Source organism: Electrophorus electricus, chromosome 13 (genome assembly GCF_041902795.1).
Source record: "Electrophorus electricus isolate QZ-2024a chromosome 13, ASM4190279v1, whole genome shotgun sequence".
Lineage (NCBI taxonomy): Eukaryota > Metazoa > Chordata > Actinopteri > Gymnotiformes > Gymnotidae > Electrophorus > Electrophorus electricus.
In genome coordinates, this window is record NC_137509.1 from 7,356,498 (window position 1) to 7,372,500 (window position 16,003).

The following is a 16,003-nucleotide window of genomic DNA, read 5'->3' on the forward strand; positions in this document are numbered from 1 at the left end:
TTCATTTTATCATATTCGAGCGAGTCATCGTGTCTCCAAATTAATACGGTATTGGGGCTTTAGGACCTGGGAGAGGTGCAGCTGCCGTTCAACAGCCCTGAAACCTGAACCACAACTTGAGTCTGAGATGTAAATGTTGGGCAATCTGTAACAACATTGGCTATCGCTCTGCACTGCTTTGCTAAAATCATAACCAGTGTGTGTCGCGATATGTGTGCGACCGTGTCTCTGTGTCCGAGAAGGTTCCTGAAGACTTGAGAAAATATGTCATTTGAATGTCTCTTAGAATAGTCCGAAATGTAATCTTATTGGCATAGGAACCCCGATGATTGATGAAGAAATGCTAATGTAACGTTTCTTTAAAAGCAAACTAAAACGACACTAAACAATGCAGCATTTAGGGCAGGTGTTAGTGGATGGTTCTTTTTCTCTTTTGCAATTTTTCCGTGTGGCTTAGCCCCCTTATTTCTATACTGTCCTGCACTGTAATACACAGGACGCTGCTGTCCTGCACTGTGCAGTACAGGTTCCAAAGAGGGGAGAGAAGCATCAAACATTGCTTACTGCTGCAGGCTTAAGTTAATATTTATTTATTATTTGTTTTAGTCCATATCCCTCTCCCACCCTCTTTTTCTACATTCCCATAGGTTCCAATTATAAAGGTCTAGAGAGCACTGCCACCAGTTGTTTTTGAGATATGCCATTTGTCATCATAAATGCCATCCGTTCCCTTATTTATTTATGTATTTATTTATGTATTTATTTATGTATTTATTTATTTATTTCTTCTTCTTCTTCTTCTTCTTTCCATTATTTCCCCCTGAAGCTGGGTTCAGTTACTGCCCTCTGTAAATATTCTGTGTTGGCCCAAAAGAACACAACTCTGCAAGTTACATTCTGTCCTTCTCTTTCTCTCCTTCATTTTGTTAGTTCTGTTTGTGTATGAGTAGGGTCTCCACACACACACACACACACACACATATACACACACTCACACACACATACACACACGCGCACACACACACACCACAGGAAGTAGATTCAGGCTCATAAAAGTAACTTTAGCCCCATCGTTTTCACTTCCGCTTGGCCTTACTGCAGCATCTGACTGATCTCTGATATCCGTGAAGGTATGAACACGCTTTTTTATTCAAGATTTTCTCAAAGCAAGTTTCTAATTTGCCATGAACAACTATTGTCTTTCTCCTTTTACTTCTTAAGTCTAAATATCTGAACTGCAGCAAGCTTTAACTAACTATATCTGTTTAACTTACATGTAGAAATGAAAGAACAAAGCAAACCTTTATTTTAATATCAGATTGTTGAGATGTTGCATTATATGATTGGATTATGTCAGAAAGTTTGGTTTCAGATAGTGTTTGTGATGTTTAAAAACCATCTGGGAATGTACACATTTTACATATCCTCCAACCTTCTGCAGTGATCTAGATCAGTCATCTCTTCATCAGTGAGTCTTTATTATCTGCATTCCTTCAACCTGTCTTTGAAACGTCACCCCGACCGATGTGCTCCACATTCTTTTCCCATTACAGCCTTCTTTATTCTGTTCATTTTTCTTTATTTTGACACAACAGGAAAGGGTGGATATCGTTCAAGTTTATGCCCCCACCCTTATTATCTTTTTATGATGTCCCTTGAGACAACATTAGCGTGTAAGAACAAAGACACAGAATTTGAAAGAAAGAAAAGAATCCCTGTTGCTAATACCCATACCATGGTTTTTTTTTTTTGTTTGTTTGTTTTTGCATTTTGGGAGTATGCCTTTGTGTTGGGAAAAGCACAGTCACATGTGCATTCGTTATTCCCTGGCACATTGAAGGTGCGGAAGGCCTGTGGAGGAAGGTTTTCAGCTTTGTCATTCCGCTGCCAAACAAATCATACCATAGCAGTTTGTACAAACAAGCAAGTGCATATCCACCCTACAAACCTTCTAGATGAAGCAGACAACTGTTGTCCATCTGTCTGACCTTGTTTAGCAGTTGATCTCATATCAGATGGAATATGAACTCACAAGAGCTGCCAGGTCCAGTTGAGTCTGTTCTACACACTTAAAGAAAGAGAACATCTCCCAGAGGCTCCAGAAATAGAACATCAGCTTAGAACATTTTTCTTGAGCTCCAGAAAGAGAACATCAGGTTAGAGTATCTTCCAGAAGCTCCAGAAAGAGAGCCTCTTCCTGTCCAGTACATGCTCCATAAGAACACTGTACTATAATATCATAAGGGGACTTCAGTTCCTACTTGTCAGGTCAGTGTGCTTCACTCCCTATTCACCTCCACCTCTTAGTTCCTTTGACATATGTGGGTACAATGTTCCGTTTGTTTCTTTAACCATATAAAAAATATAACACATTGAAAATTGAATAGTATATTTGGACTTCAGTTTAGAATCTTATCATATTCTGTTTTCTTACTAGTTTACTCTTATAAATGAAAAGTGAACTATCTTAGACAATCTCAGATCAAAACCAGTGAAACCTCTGTCACCATCAACAGACACTGTCTTTCCTGTCAGTCACATGACCCAGTTCCTGCAACTGCACAAATTCATCCGGTGATCATTTGTGGTTCAGAGTGCAGCTAATAGCTGTCTTCTGGCACTGCTCTATGCTCGCCATTTCATAATTTGTTGAAGGTTAATGAGGTCTATGTCTTAGGTGGTTAAAACTGCTCTTTTCACAATAATATCTTCACCCTGATATACAGTTAAACATATCAAGCACAAATTTTAGAATCAGGCGCCATTGTGTTTGTTTTTTGGTTTGGTAATATGGCATACGAGATAAAACACCTTCTATTTAAGAAAACATATTGAAGGCTCTTTTTTTATCCCTAATGAAGACTAAAAGGTATTAAGTATGAAAAAGTCTATAAACTATTTTGATTTTTTTTGGTAAACCTGTCAAAACCTGTATAAATAATATCAAATAACATAAAATATTTTTAAAAGTTGTATAAAATAATACTAGAATGTTTCTGCTACACTGTAGCATCAGTGTATCATTTTCTCTTTCCTTATTTTTTATTTATTTATTTTTTGACAGATGATGACTGAAGAGTGGTTGTGCAGTAATCTGAAACTTTGTCAGCTAGCCACTGATACAGATACTGAACCATCTAATGATGGGGTAAGCTTTTATATTTACAAACAAAATAAAACAAAACTATACATTTTGCAACAATAAATATCCCATAAATTTCATACTATCAACCATGACCCCTGCTCTTTTTAAAAATACCCTGGATGAATACTTTATTTGTTAACATGTGATTGTGTGGTTTTACATGTTCTAGAATTCAGAAGATGTGGTGATTAATATTCAGAAACAGCCGGAACTTGATTACGACCACTCATCTGTCTTCAGTACACTAAAGGCCTATAGCGATGCCTTATATGAAGCCTGGGGTAGAAGGTCAAATTTCAACAAGCAACGCAGAGATCAGAATATTTTGGAACCCAGTCATTTACAAGCGGACGTTCTTGACCATTATGCTGAGATGTTATGTGGAGATATACTGGACGTGGCTTTGAGGAGAAGAGGTGCCCAGTCCACTGACGATGGCATGGGGTGTCCGCCTGATAAAACAGATAACAAGCAGTCCGAAGTGATCAGGCTAACCATGAGTAATCAGGAAGGGCAAGCTATGAGACTAGCATCTGAGATTTATAGCAGGGCACTGGAAGAGATAGCCACGCATAACAGCCTTACAGGCAGCAGGTTGGGAGAGCTATCGAATGTCATGCTGCCAAAACACATGGATCAAACAGACTCCATTAGTGAAGTCCACAGTGAGCCTGCGCAATGCATTTGCTCTTCTGCATGCCAGCCTGGAATGGAAGTAGACACCAAGAAGATGGATGATCATGACAGGACACACAGCCATGACAGGCCTATTTACGATGCATGTTCCAGAGACCAGACCTCTGGTTCTGCCATATACTACCACCCTCTGAATGGTATGGCCTCAATGGGCTCGCTTGACTACCCCGATGCACCCCCGAGTACTCCCCTACTCCCAGGAATGATGAGGAGCAGGGATAGTTTCACCCGAAAGCTAAAAGGAGGACTTGCCAAGGAGTTCATGCCCTCCCCACCTCCTCCGACCCCTAAAGACCAACAGGCCGAATCCCTGCTGGAGGACAAGATGGCCGAAACCGCCACAAACAATTCAGAGTTTGTGGTTCGGCTCATGCGTTCACTCACAGTGGCATGCGCACAGTGTGGAGACTTGGATGAGGAAGAGCAGGGGATTAGAGATGAAGGCAGGTTTCAGACTGGGATTTCCATGCTGTCAGACTATGCAGCCAGGCTCTCTGCAGATATCATCCACTGCATCACTACAACCCAGCCATGTGTCAATATAAAGGAAGGAACACCTATCAGAGATGTGCACTTCCTAGCTGACCACTTGGCAGAGGAAATTCTATTAATGTCTATAGCAGAAGTGATAGGCAGCAAGGGACTAGATGGAAAAGTAGAGGAAAACAGTCCCAGCTTCTATGCAGAAGAACAAATGCCAGATGCAGAGAATAGGACCCAAGTGCCTGGTAATGCACTGGTGCCAAGATCGAGTCCAGATGTCCCTGCTATGGAGGTACTGAGAGACTTCTCTGGCAAACTAGTCACCAACATTCTGGCTCAGTCTTTCTCTGAACTGGGAGTGTGTGCATTACAATACTCCCCGAGTACAGCAGCAGAACCAGTGGGGGGTGCTGTAGGGAGTAATCTGTACCCCAGTTCTTGTCTGGATACGACAAAGTGTCATCAAATCACAGTTCTTGACTCTGTTTCCTGGGAATTATTGCGTGATTACATCACAGATGATAGCAGAGCTGCAACGCTGACAGCAGAATGTTCTTTTGCTGAGAGCACCGTAGACGAAGTTCTTCAGTGCTCCATACAAGAACCTTGCGCGTCTCCTCTAAGATATCAGATTATTTCAGATAGATTCAGTTCATCGCCTCTTCATCCAAGGACCTCAGAACATACCGTGATGAAGGGCATTTTATCTGACACATGGCACTATGAGCTACAGGAGCTACAGTGCATCCTGCTCTGGGTTGCAGCATCCCACATGGGAGTGTCGGTGTTGCGACTTCATCTCCCTGAAGGTCACGTTCAGCAGCAGGTATGGAACATTCCTGTTCATCAGTGGAAGACTGCAATACATACAGGCATTTTATTAACTGTCAGTCAAATCTTGCTATTATAATGGTGATAGTGATTCTCATGTTTTTATGCACCATCCTAATACGGACGACACCCATAAATCTGCTTTCTTGAAACAATACTCTTGTTCTTGTGGAATGTGCTAATTAAAGTGTTGTACCTCAGCTCTGCAGCCTTTCCTTGCGGGCCCGGTTTCGTGGCTGGACAGCGGGGGACCTGATGGGATCTCTCCTCCAGTACTATGAGGATCTACAGGCAGCCAGCAGAGGGCACTGTAAGAGTTCTGGCTCTCTCCTGGGGCATCTACTGTTGTGTGTAAACTGAGCTAAACCTCACAGAATCAGCGTTTTGATTGCGTGCTGATTCTGCTCAATTGATCCTGTAGCAGAACCTTTTAAAGTGACTGGGTTTGAAAGCATCAATCACAAAAGCCTACAGCTGAATGTCATTACAATTCATTTTGCGTGAAATGCTTGTATCTGAAGAGCATTCAAGCTGAAACCGTTTTCTGCAGCTACGGATTATTGTGTTGTAGATAGAGCAAAGACTGACACATAGATTAGACAGTATTGAATGTTGTTCTGAAATCTGCAAGTTAGAAAATGAACATTATTATATCTTGCTGATTTGCCAGTGTGTCCAGTGTACCCTGACCGTGTGACCGTCACTAACCTTTGTGCTTCATGACCTGTGTATTGTGTTGCATTCACTGAATGTCCTGCTTCTTCTCTGCTCATCTCACACTGTTAAATTGTGTATTTGTACTTGAGAGTCCTGTATTGTATCATTGTTGCACCTTGGTCCAAAAAAAAAGAAGCAGCATCTTGTTGCAATATATACAAAGTATATGGAGAGAATGACAATAAAACCTGAAGTTGAAAAATGATAGAATTGCATCAGGCAGTGAGCAGAGAATTCTAGCTAAGTTGACCCAGAAACAGTTTTCCTACCCAATACCCCAAATCTCTGACTACTTCTAGTATTATAGCAGACAGACTGAGCTTAATGTAACACCACGTGGACGCATAATTGTGAAGAAAGGAGTCGAGGGTTGTGACTCGATGAAGATCTCTCCCAATCACAGCCACCCGTACAACCCCCATCTAACACTAATAAAGAGCGACAGAACAATGATGAAATAATGCAATACAGATGGTTCGAACTCAGTCGTAACCAATTCCATTTTAGCACGTTAATATGAATTGAGGACACACTGACATATCTGGCTCACAGTCTGATTTTCTAGGATCAGCCCCTCCAAAGCAAACCGTGAGCTTGACCGCAACAAACAAAAAGCTGAAACTGATCTTGGATCGGGGTAAAAGGGCAACCTCGGCCAGCACTCCACTGACACATTCTTGGAAATAAATCCTCAGTATTGTGTCAGCAAATATTCTTCCATTTATCAGCATAATGAAGAATCGTGGTTAGGATAAACATGAAAAAGGGGGATGCCGAAGTAGAGTACGACACCATCACGTCCCACTTGGTGATTGAAAGGGCTGTTATGTATGGTGCTTTGGAGACTGGAAAAGCAGACTTTTACAGCATCCCATTAATACTCCCAGAGCACAGATACCTAACGTGGCAGGAATGCGCTGTAGTGAACTCCTGCTTCCCACTCTCTCCCACTCTTGGCGACCACTGCTCGACGTAACAATACAACACACGTGCACGCGTGCACACAAAGGGTGCTGACAACGCAGCTGCGGTGCAGAGGAGACACAATGGGTTTCAGTCCGCCCCTCTTACAGCATCTGGAGAAGGATTTGTTCCAGTGTCCAAGGGAGTTCCACTGCCACAAAAGAGAAGGAGCAAGCAGGGATGGGAGCCCACAGGGAGAGACATGGAGAGGGGTGAGGAGGGGACTGGTGATTACAACAGCTAAGATGTACGGGCCCGACTGGATCGTGGGGTCTGGAAAGTCTCCCAGTGCTGATAGCCCCGCTTTTCTCGAGGGCGACAACACGTCGATTTATTTTCCTCTTGCAAGAGCCAGGAATATGCACCAGGGCATCCCCCCACCAGAGCACGCCAGCCACATGGGTCTTTGTGAACACACACCTTCACACACTGCCTGTCAATCAGGTGCTGCGATACACTTCATTTGGGCCGGTGATGATGGACGCAGAGAACAGTTGTATTTATATGATACAGTAATTGTACAGGTGATGGAAAGAGTCCAAAATAATCTATAAGATGAAATAAATATTGCTAAATAATAGAAAATCTTTTAGTATGTTCACTGGTAAGACTGGAGTTTTTTTGTTTGCTTGTTTGTTTGTTTTTGTATAAATTAGTTGTTTTCACAGCAAAGGATCAACGTGAACACAAAAACGCCATTGTGTTAATGATTGTGCACAATTAATTGTGCGCTTAAGTCGACTGTTTCCTCCCGGCTAACACCGGAGATCTGAGGAGGGCGTTACCCCGAGAGGTCTAGCTCCGCTGACCGCAGCCCGGGTCAGCCCGTGCGCCAGAAACATCTGTCTCTCATCTCCACCGAATCTGTATAAGGCAAACACACTCAGTTCACCCAAGGTGCACTTCTTCGCTCTGCAGCTGTTTACCGCAGAGGCTGATGGAGAGACGCGGCGGTCGCGCCGTGATATTTACTGTGCGCGTATAAGGATACTGAGGAGGTTCCGTGTACCTCGTTTAAGCAGAGATAGTTTATCTCGAGCGTGGAGGGATGTGTAGTAAACTTTATGGAATAGATAAAGGTTATTTATTAAACGAATCGAACTTACCCAAGACAAAACGCATGTACCCTAGTTGTTGGTTTCGTTTCCTTTGAGTCTGTGAGCGTGTATGTGTGTGAACAGGTTTGTGTAGGTGTGTGTGTTATTTGTTTTGTCTCTATAAAAAAGAGCTGAACCCGTTAGCTGTCTCGTTAGGGTTAATTTCATATGATATTAACAATTTTACATGTTTCTTTGTACTTTCCATATAAGAGCTCTGGATGCCTGGTGCCTTCTGTGCGCATGTGACGAAAAGAGTTGATACGTCCCCATCACATCTTTAAAAGGGGTTAACGCATCCCCACTGCATCTTAAAAACTTTGACTCGGCCCATGTGAGGTCTTGCAGGCTTCAGACTTGCCCTGCCTCCCTGTGCAGTCGCTCGCCAAGAAGCGAAGACTGCCCTCCCACGCCACGCACAGTGAAGACCGAGGTTGTTCACAGTCCCGCACAGACACCGCTTTTATTTGTTTGTCAGTTTTTTGTTTTTTTTGTTTTTACTCACGACCTAGGAATGCCATGGCTACTCAGAACAACCAGGATTATTTCAGGTCGGTTAGCAGCGAGTCGACCACTTACATGATGGTTCCGGCGAACAACCGCCGGGACTCGCCGTCAAAGTTATGGATTGCGATGGTCGTTATTGTGGTGGTCGTTCTGCAGATAGCCTCGACCACTGGACTCTTTGTCTACTTAAACATGTCTTTATCGCAGGTGAGTTTATCCGTTTTACATTTATCCACACTTTTACCCTGGTGAAAAGTTTTCGTATCTTCTAATCAAATCACTGTCTGTATAAGGCACTAACTAGCGTTGCGAGTAGCTGACATTTTCACTGTAGCCAGCCGTTTACAGAGATTATTCAGTGTTTTGTTTTTGCGCTGCGGAATGTAGGGATGAAGATGCTTTTATTTTACAGACTCTGTGCGCATCAGCTCAGCAGGTTCTTTTGCATGTCAAATATCAATCAACACGAGAATCGTATCAGCTATCACTCACTCGTGTGTTCCTGTCGCAACGATAATAAAAAATAATGTTTTGTTTCATTTTAAACATTTCATTTTTATTTCTATAGATAATAAACAATAGTTATTAATAGATCTTAAGTACATAAATAATGACAAGCCCATATATTTGTGATAGGTTCTCTAATTTATGCAAATTCAGACTAGTCCCTGTCTTGACAAAGAAGATATTCCAGGTATCCTGCTCAGCGCCATCACTCACGCTTCCTGACGATTCTTTACTGGCTTATCTGGCACTGCCACAAGTTTATTGCACTACTTCCTTCTTTAAGTAGAAAACGTCTCTCGTCCAGGAAAGCAGATTAAAGTCACAGCTTATGCTTCTGTTTCTGCGAATCTGCCAAATAGGAATTCCAGGCAGTTTCAGTGTGACTTCATTAGACTTGTGAATTGCACTGTAGGAGGGATTCCAGCAAATCTGTGCACTGCACCGCAGGCTCAAACCTGTTGCACTGCTGTGTAAGGCGTAGGAAACGTAGAGTTGTTTTGCTATCTCTGGATCCTGCAGCCCCTATGCTGCTTTTGGATGTTTGACGGGACTTTTTCGCGTTTAGTTATAGACACTGTGGTTAGGATTAGGGAGTGAAGGTCCCCCAGGCCTAGCCAAGGACAGTTTGGGTTTAGGCCATTCAGTGATTTGTAATGTATTCTTCTTCTCCTCATTGTTTAGTTTGTTTGTGGTTTTGGTTACCGTTACCTGCGTTGTCATACAATGTCATTGTCAGTATGGTATTCAATTAAAGGATAGTTTTACTGGTTTTCTAAGAAAACATTATTTCCCATCATGATGAACACAGCACAGTCTCACATGTCTTCAGATGTTCTGCTCACCAGTGTTTTTTATTTTCTTGCCTTACCTCTTATTAACCTTATTTGACAGATGTAGCTATGACCACAGAGACTTGCAGAAATGCCCGTGAGAGTCAATAAACCCTGACCGAATACCATGCACAATTCTAAATGATTGGAAATAGCCATTTTTAAAATAAATCTGGGTTGGAAAACTGTGCTATATTGTGAAGGAAAATAAGGTCAATATAATAGAACTTGCTGAGACCAGGTTCCATCATACCCGGTAAGCCATGATGGTTTCTGAACAGGAGGGGGAAAAGATCCCTCTAAAAGCCTGTAAGCAGCAGGGTGAGGCCAGAACGGCAGGCTGTCCCGGAAGGGTATGCCTCTGCTGCTGCGTTGGCGGTTCTAGCAGTTTCTGCAGAACTACAGCTGTCCCGAGCAGAGGTTGAATTGAGTCAGCCTGTCTGTTTTAGGTCGTGGCACTCGAATCGGGGCCCGTGACGAATCCGTGCTGGTGCTGGGGGGCGGGGCGGCGCGGCACCTGGTGCACGGCTCCTTTTCGCTCGCGGACTGGATGCCAGCGTGTGCCCACTCAAGGTGCCCATCTCTTCCTCTCCCACCCGACTGCACATGGTCCATAAGGGCCTGAAGGGGCTCTCATCACCACTAACAGAATTCGGTGTAAAGTTATACCCTGCAAGTATATGTTTGGCTTTCTTCTTCCAGTGCCCTCATGTAGCCCTCCTGTGACTTTGCCTTTTGCCAGGATTCTGACAAAGCCTTCGTCCATCGTTTTTATTTCCCTTCATGTTGGTCTGTTTCCTTTGTCTCTGTCTTTTGCTTTTTTTTTAGCTTTTTCTTCCTCCTTCCACCCCTCCTCCACCCTCAGCCCTGGTCTATGTCTTAGTATAAACTCTGGGTTGTATTTTGAACAGTCTTTATGCAGCTATTTTTGGCTGCTTTCTTTGGGGATTCGTGTTACGCCATGTTAGCTAGCCCCAAGGAAGCCATGGATATTTTCCAGTGGGACACAAACTGTTTTACAAGATTTAAACTTAAAAGCAGCACTAACGCATGCCCAAAGCTATGGGTGAATATATTGAACTTAGATCAGCTTAGAACTGTTTTAGTCCCTTTTTATTCATTATTTCTTGAGGGCAAACAGAAAGCATACATTAATAAATAAACACTAAAAAGACCCCAAATCATTCTGAAACGCAGCGTTACCGATGGCAATTTACTTCATCCTCACAATCTGTTAATTGATCCATATGCCCTGGTGACATGGTTATAATGTCTTTATGATGACTTGGGTTTTTAATAAATGGATTTAAAATTTTCAGCTCTAGTGATAAAGTTTATACAGCTCTAGTGATAAAGTTTATATATTGTATACACGCAAAAAAACACAGTCTTTAAAAAATGTTTGCATGGATTAAAGATTGTAGTTTATAGAGAGCGCACTCGCTTAACCAAGGCAGAGCCATTAATTCAAAAGCAGGGAAAAAGGGGTACGATAGTTTATATAAGCACACACACACACAAACACCCACACAAACACACGCAGCTGCCGCGTAATGAGCAGTCTTCAACACTAGCGTAAATATCCTGCGTCCGTGCACAGTCGAAGCAGCCGGATGGCACGACCTCCCAGCAGTTCTGTCCCGAAGCATGTAAACATCTCCGTTCAGGCACATGTTATCCAGTCCCAGAGAACAATGCTGCCCCAATAACGAGGCCACAGTTTACTACATCAGTACCGCTCATAAAAAGATGCTATCTCTCCATTAAGACCCATTAGTGGAGACGTCACACAGGGACACGGCGGAGGAAGCTCTCCCTAATGTCTGCCTTATCCTGGAAGTGATGCTTCTGGAAAAGAGCTCTTTAACTGTCGGCATTGTACCATCAGAACCGATGTCCGTTCTTCTTCCTTTCTCTTTCTTTCAATTCGATCAAAGCTGTGGAAGGAAGGCTGGACATGCGCCGTCCTGCCAGACCCGCCAAGTGTCCCAAGTTTGAATATGTTCAGTAATTGTTCCAAGCTGTCTGCTTCAAGTCTGATTTTTGTATTCATTAAAAACCACATGAGGAATTCCTGTCTCGCCTGAGCAGGAATCTTTGGTGGGTTTCGGGTCCGGGATATCAGCTCGATTCCACTGTCAAGCCCATAGTTACTATTCTGGAAGCACTCTGTTTGGTGAGTCAGAGTTGAAGTCAAGCAGAACTGAAGAGAGCAGGACCAAGAGCTGTTTGAATGACCCTGGGCCCTTTGAAAATGCCTTACAATGCCTCTTCTAAATGGGGCCCATCTCCACTAGTCATTTACCAGAGATTTACGAGTCTGTGTGAATAGCCAAAACAAAGATGATTATGTGAAAAAGGATGGTTTTCCATAGCAACTCAGCGTAGGTTATTTTTCGCCGTTGGCATTCCCTGCTCCTTGATCGTCTTTTTGTTTGTTTTAGGGTTTTTTGTGGTTGTGTACTCAGGTTGGAGCTTCTGTGCTATTGAACTGCTGAGACTGCACTTTGAATTCCCCCTGAGCAACCAGAAACTAAACCCATATGAACCCATATGAAGCTTCCGCATTAGCCACACCTTACAGTCCTATCAGACAGCAACTCCATTATGCACTGATTTCTGAGAAACGATGCAAAGCCTGAGCAAGTATGGCAGACAAAGTCTCAGTGGCATAAAATACATACAAATTAAAATATCTTTCCAGTAATATTACATTCCAAATGCTGTCACTCCTATTACTACTAACAATGCTGTGGTTAAATATGTTTAAGACTTTGTCCACTGAGATATTTTTGCTCTTCATGTGAAGAAGGACAAGGCCTGTTTCTAAGGGTTAAGATCTTGTGAGTAGACAAGTGTAGTGTGAGAGACTTCTGGGTCCTGAAAATGCCATGTGCGAAGAAAGAATGCTTCCTGAGCGGAAATGTCATCTAAGGCCTGTCCAGGCACCTGCTAGCCTCGGGGTTCACTTCCAAAGTTCCAGGGCCCCAACAAAGAGCTGGGAGAATGCTTCCTGAATCAGTCAGAGGGTAACCTTCTCCTCAACCCTACCTGCCAAACTCAGAGTGCTTTCAACTGCGCTATCTTTCTGACGCTTATTTATTTAGTTTCAAATTTATTCATTTACCCTTCATTGTAAGACTTGCTGTAAAGCACTCCAAGCCTCAGCAGTTGTACAAACGGTGCTATTTAAATAAATGTCTGCCTTGAGTTGAGGGATATATGCTACTCTGGTTTTCTTCCTTTGGTAGCATGGGAGAGAATTAGGGGGGGGAAAACTCTTGTATCTGGGGGAAGACAGAGGGAGACAGAGTGAAAGATGGAGAGCCAGCGAAAGTTGGAGGCAAGAAGACAGAATGAGAGCGAGAGAGAGAGAGAGAGAGAGAGAGAGAGAGAGAGAGAGAGAGAGAGAGAGAGAGAGAGAGAGTGCTCCTGGCACAGACTGAAGTTACACGCCTGGTTTCTTTTTTTAATCCTTCCCTGAAAAAAAAAAAGCAGCGAATGTTGAGTGAGGCAGAAAGTTCAGCAGTCATGGCTCCACTCCACTCTACCCCCTGGCTCCAGAATCCAGGGGCAACACTGGAGTATTGTTTCCCGTTTCCTGCTAGCCTCTCTGGGATCAGAAACCCACTCTCACCCTTTCTGGACCCCACACTCGCATCCCTACAACCGGCAAGTTAATGCCACCCATACAGTGTTTTACTGTAGATTTTATTACCAGGCTCAGGCTTCTGCTTTACATGTCAATCCACTGCCTGCAGCTGAGCCTGTGTGAAGGATCATGTTCATCTGTGTATCGGAGGAGCAGCTTACATGTGTGAGTATTGACAGCATCGATTAGGGCTTATTTGAGTGTAGCAGTGTTCACCAGCGCTGTCGGCGGCGTGGCCCGATGGCACCAACGTGCAAGACGTTGCTGTCACACAGCAGTGAAATGCACCTTGGACTGGTGCTGTCACATCAGTCCTCATAAAACAAGCCAGCGGCTCCTTCGGGAGGATCATAGTTTGGCTACTGTTTGAAGATTGTCTTCTTGTTTTCTCTGGTGTGACTTCAGGTGAACACATCGAGTCCAAATCCTCTGAAACAAAGTACAAATCGTGACACACAAGCGAAGCAGACAGTAAAACACCAGAGGAGTTGTTTCAGAGTTGTTTCAGCGTGGCGTCGAGGACAAGCCCAGCAAGCAAGAACAGTTCTAATGAAAACCACAGGTCCTAACCTTTGACTATTACAAGAAAGCCACAAAGCTGGAATGAGATTGGCCCTTGAAAAAGAGCTTGGATGTCACTGAACTCTGCAAGTCCCAGACAGACTTTACAGCTTGGTTGAGCACCAGTATCCAAATCGCAGACTTAAGCGCCATATAAGTAACTGCAAGGCTGGTATAAGCTGGAGTGAAAGAAAGCCCCATTTCCCGTAAAAATGCCTCACACAATGCAGGGGCGAGAGTTCTTCTGTGAAGGGTAAGCTCCCCCTCTGAAATCCAAACCTTGATAGAAACACATGATAGAAACCACGAAACTGACCTCGGATCAGTCTGGTGCATTTTCCTGCATGTGTACCCAAATTGGCTGAGGGGAAAAGCCCACATTAGTTGCTTGGTTTACGCTGTACACTGTAACATCATTACTGAAACAACAATCCACGCCACACACGCACTCTGTCACGCTCCGGAGGTGACTGTTAAAGAATCATTAAGACCGAATGCTGACCGTGACGCTAAGCAATTTCTGACTCAAGGCTTCAAATTGCAGACAGAGCTCCTTAATGAGAGATCACTTGCAAATATTCAGGATTAGCAAAAGTAGGTTTGGGAAGAAAAGCGAATAGACTGAGGGAGAGTGGAGAGGTCTTGTCTTGGGGGCAAGGTCACTTAAATTTGCTCTGTCAGAGTGAGGTTCTTCTCCAGTTGGCTCCAGACCTTTGAAATGAACATACCCTGAGTGGATTTCCTAATAGCGAACCCCAGAGCAAACGCCATTACTCCCTCCCTGTCGAATGGGTCAGGACCAAATTGGCTCCTAGTTTTGATGTTTGACCCGAGACAGCGTCCCTGTTAACCATCCCTCTGGTCTTGTTCAGAACATTATTAAGGAGTTCTCTTGGTATTTTGAGGATTAGCTGGGGGAATTAACCTGCCTGGCAACTGTTACAATCTCTTTGTTAAAATTTATAGGAGATTTGATGAAAATTTTGCCTGTGCGGTGTCTCACTGTTGGTACTGTCATTTGTAGAGACAGAGAGAAAAGGCATCTCTTTATTGGGGGGGGTTGAAGGTGAAAAGCTTATCAATGTTTATCAAGTGTAAATGAGATTTAACCCTCATGGCAATTGGCCCATGAGGAAGGTACATATGGCCAAACTTTATTTCCCTTGGCAGGTGAAGAGCCAAGGGGTGACCGAGGAACTGCGATGCCTGGGATTGCTCAATGCCCTTGATAAAAACAGGGACATTCCCGAGGACCTGGCCCAGCTGTTTGGAGAGCCCTGCATAAAACTGGCTGAAGGCATCAAGGCTTACATCTCCAAGGTGAGTGCACACCTTGACACAGTTCTAACCACCAACATTACATTATGCAACAGCTGCATCGTCAGCGATTCTGTGAATGACATCTAAGTTGTAGCCCTTAAAAGAAGATCGTTTCACTGTTCTTGTAGGCCAAAGCAGTAGACCGTTTTTAAAAACCTCCATGCTTCACGGGGTAGCTTTCTGTTACCACAAATGTGTCCAGACAAGTCATGGAAGGCTCCTGGAGTAGGAAGAGGGGACGCATGACTCACGGACCGCTTTAAGGCATATGGGGCTTGTGTCTGCTCTACTCAGCACGGTGCTGACTGAATCACCCACATGGCCTTCTTGTGAACCAGCAGCCATATGCTGAAACCTGAAGTGTACTATCTGGACTTCCCCTGGCACATCTGGTCGGCACCGTGTCTGTATTTTTCATCTTTCTAAGCCTGTTGCTTGTACCATGTCACGTCCTGTGTGAATGGACTTAAAAGTCCACGAACGGTTTTGCAAAACAAACAAACAAACAAACAAAAAAAAACCAGATCTGAAGCTATTTAAACATTTTCCGGTTGGTGTAAATTTCCTCTTTTTTCCGTTGGAAAGCTCTTTGTTTCGGCACTGCCTGTCACATGGTGCTGACAGAATGTCCTGAGCCATGCTGTGAAAGCGTGTTTATGTGCAACTGCTCGCCAGCATCTCCTCATGTTCCTTA

At 43.7% G+C, this 16,003-nt stretch overlaps 2 protein-coding genes across 3 annotated transcripts in view; both read left to right on the forward strand.

Annotated features, from left to right (window-relative positions):
• Nucleotides 1–1,020: 1,020 nt before the first annotated feature.
• On the forward strand, nucleotides 1,021–5,960 carry si:dkey-171c9.3 (uncharacterized). Of its 2 annotated transcripts, XM_081695251.1 has the most exons (5): nucleotides 1,099–1,130; nucleotides 1,442–1,468; nucleotides 3,065–3,148; nucleotides 3,315–5,150; nucleotides 5,357–5,960. In XM_081695251.1, exons 3-5 carry the CDS (start codon nucleotides 3,065–3,067, stop codon nucleotides 5,513–5,515), a joined length of 2,079 nt encoding a protein of 692 aa, XP_081551377.1. In that variant the 5' UTR covers nucleotides 1,099–1,130; nucleotides 1,442–1,468; the 3' UTR covers nucleotides 5,516–5,960. The 2 variants fall into 2 exon arrangements, with proteins under 2 accessions (XP_026882252.2, XP_081551377.1); XM_027026451.3 differs by lacking the exon at nucleotides 1,442–1,468 and having other exon boundaries at nucleotides 1,021–1,130.
• A 2,313-nt stretch (nucleotides 5,961–8,273) lies between these two features.
• tnfsf10l (TNF superfamily member 10, like) overlaps nucleotides 8,274–16,003 on the forward strand; it is a 17,875-nt gene continuing 10,145 nt past the window's right edge. The window contains exons 1-2 of the mRNA XM_027026463.3: nucleotides 8,274–8,646; nucleotides 15,160–15,309. Coding sequence (XP_026882264.1) covers nucleotides 8,452–8,646; nucleotides 15,160–15,309 — 345 coding nt within the window. The 5' untranslated portion in view covers nucleotides 8,274–8,451. The remainder of the gene's footprint in view (nucleotides 8,647–15,159; nucleotides 15,310–16,003) is intronic.

Excerpts from the sequence above, each read along its gene's own strand:
- si:dkey-171c9.3 (XM_027026451.3), top strand. The coding sequence starts at position 3,065 with ATGATGACTGAAGAGTGGTTGTGCAGTAATCTGAAACTTTGTCAGCTA. Across the intron at positions 3,149-3,314 it reads CTGAACCATCTAATGATGGG|AATTCAGAAGATGTGGTGAT; the intron begins GTAAGCTTTTAT and ends TACATGTTCTAG. Across the intron at positions 5,151-5,356 it reads AAGGTCACGTTCAGCAGCAG|CTCTGCAGCCTTTCCTTGCG; the intron begins GTATGGAACATT and ends GTTGTACCTCAG.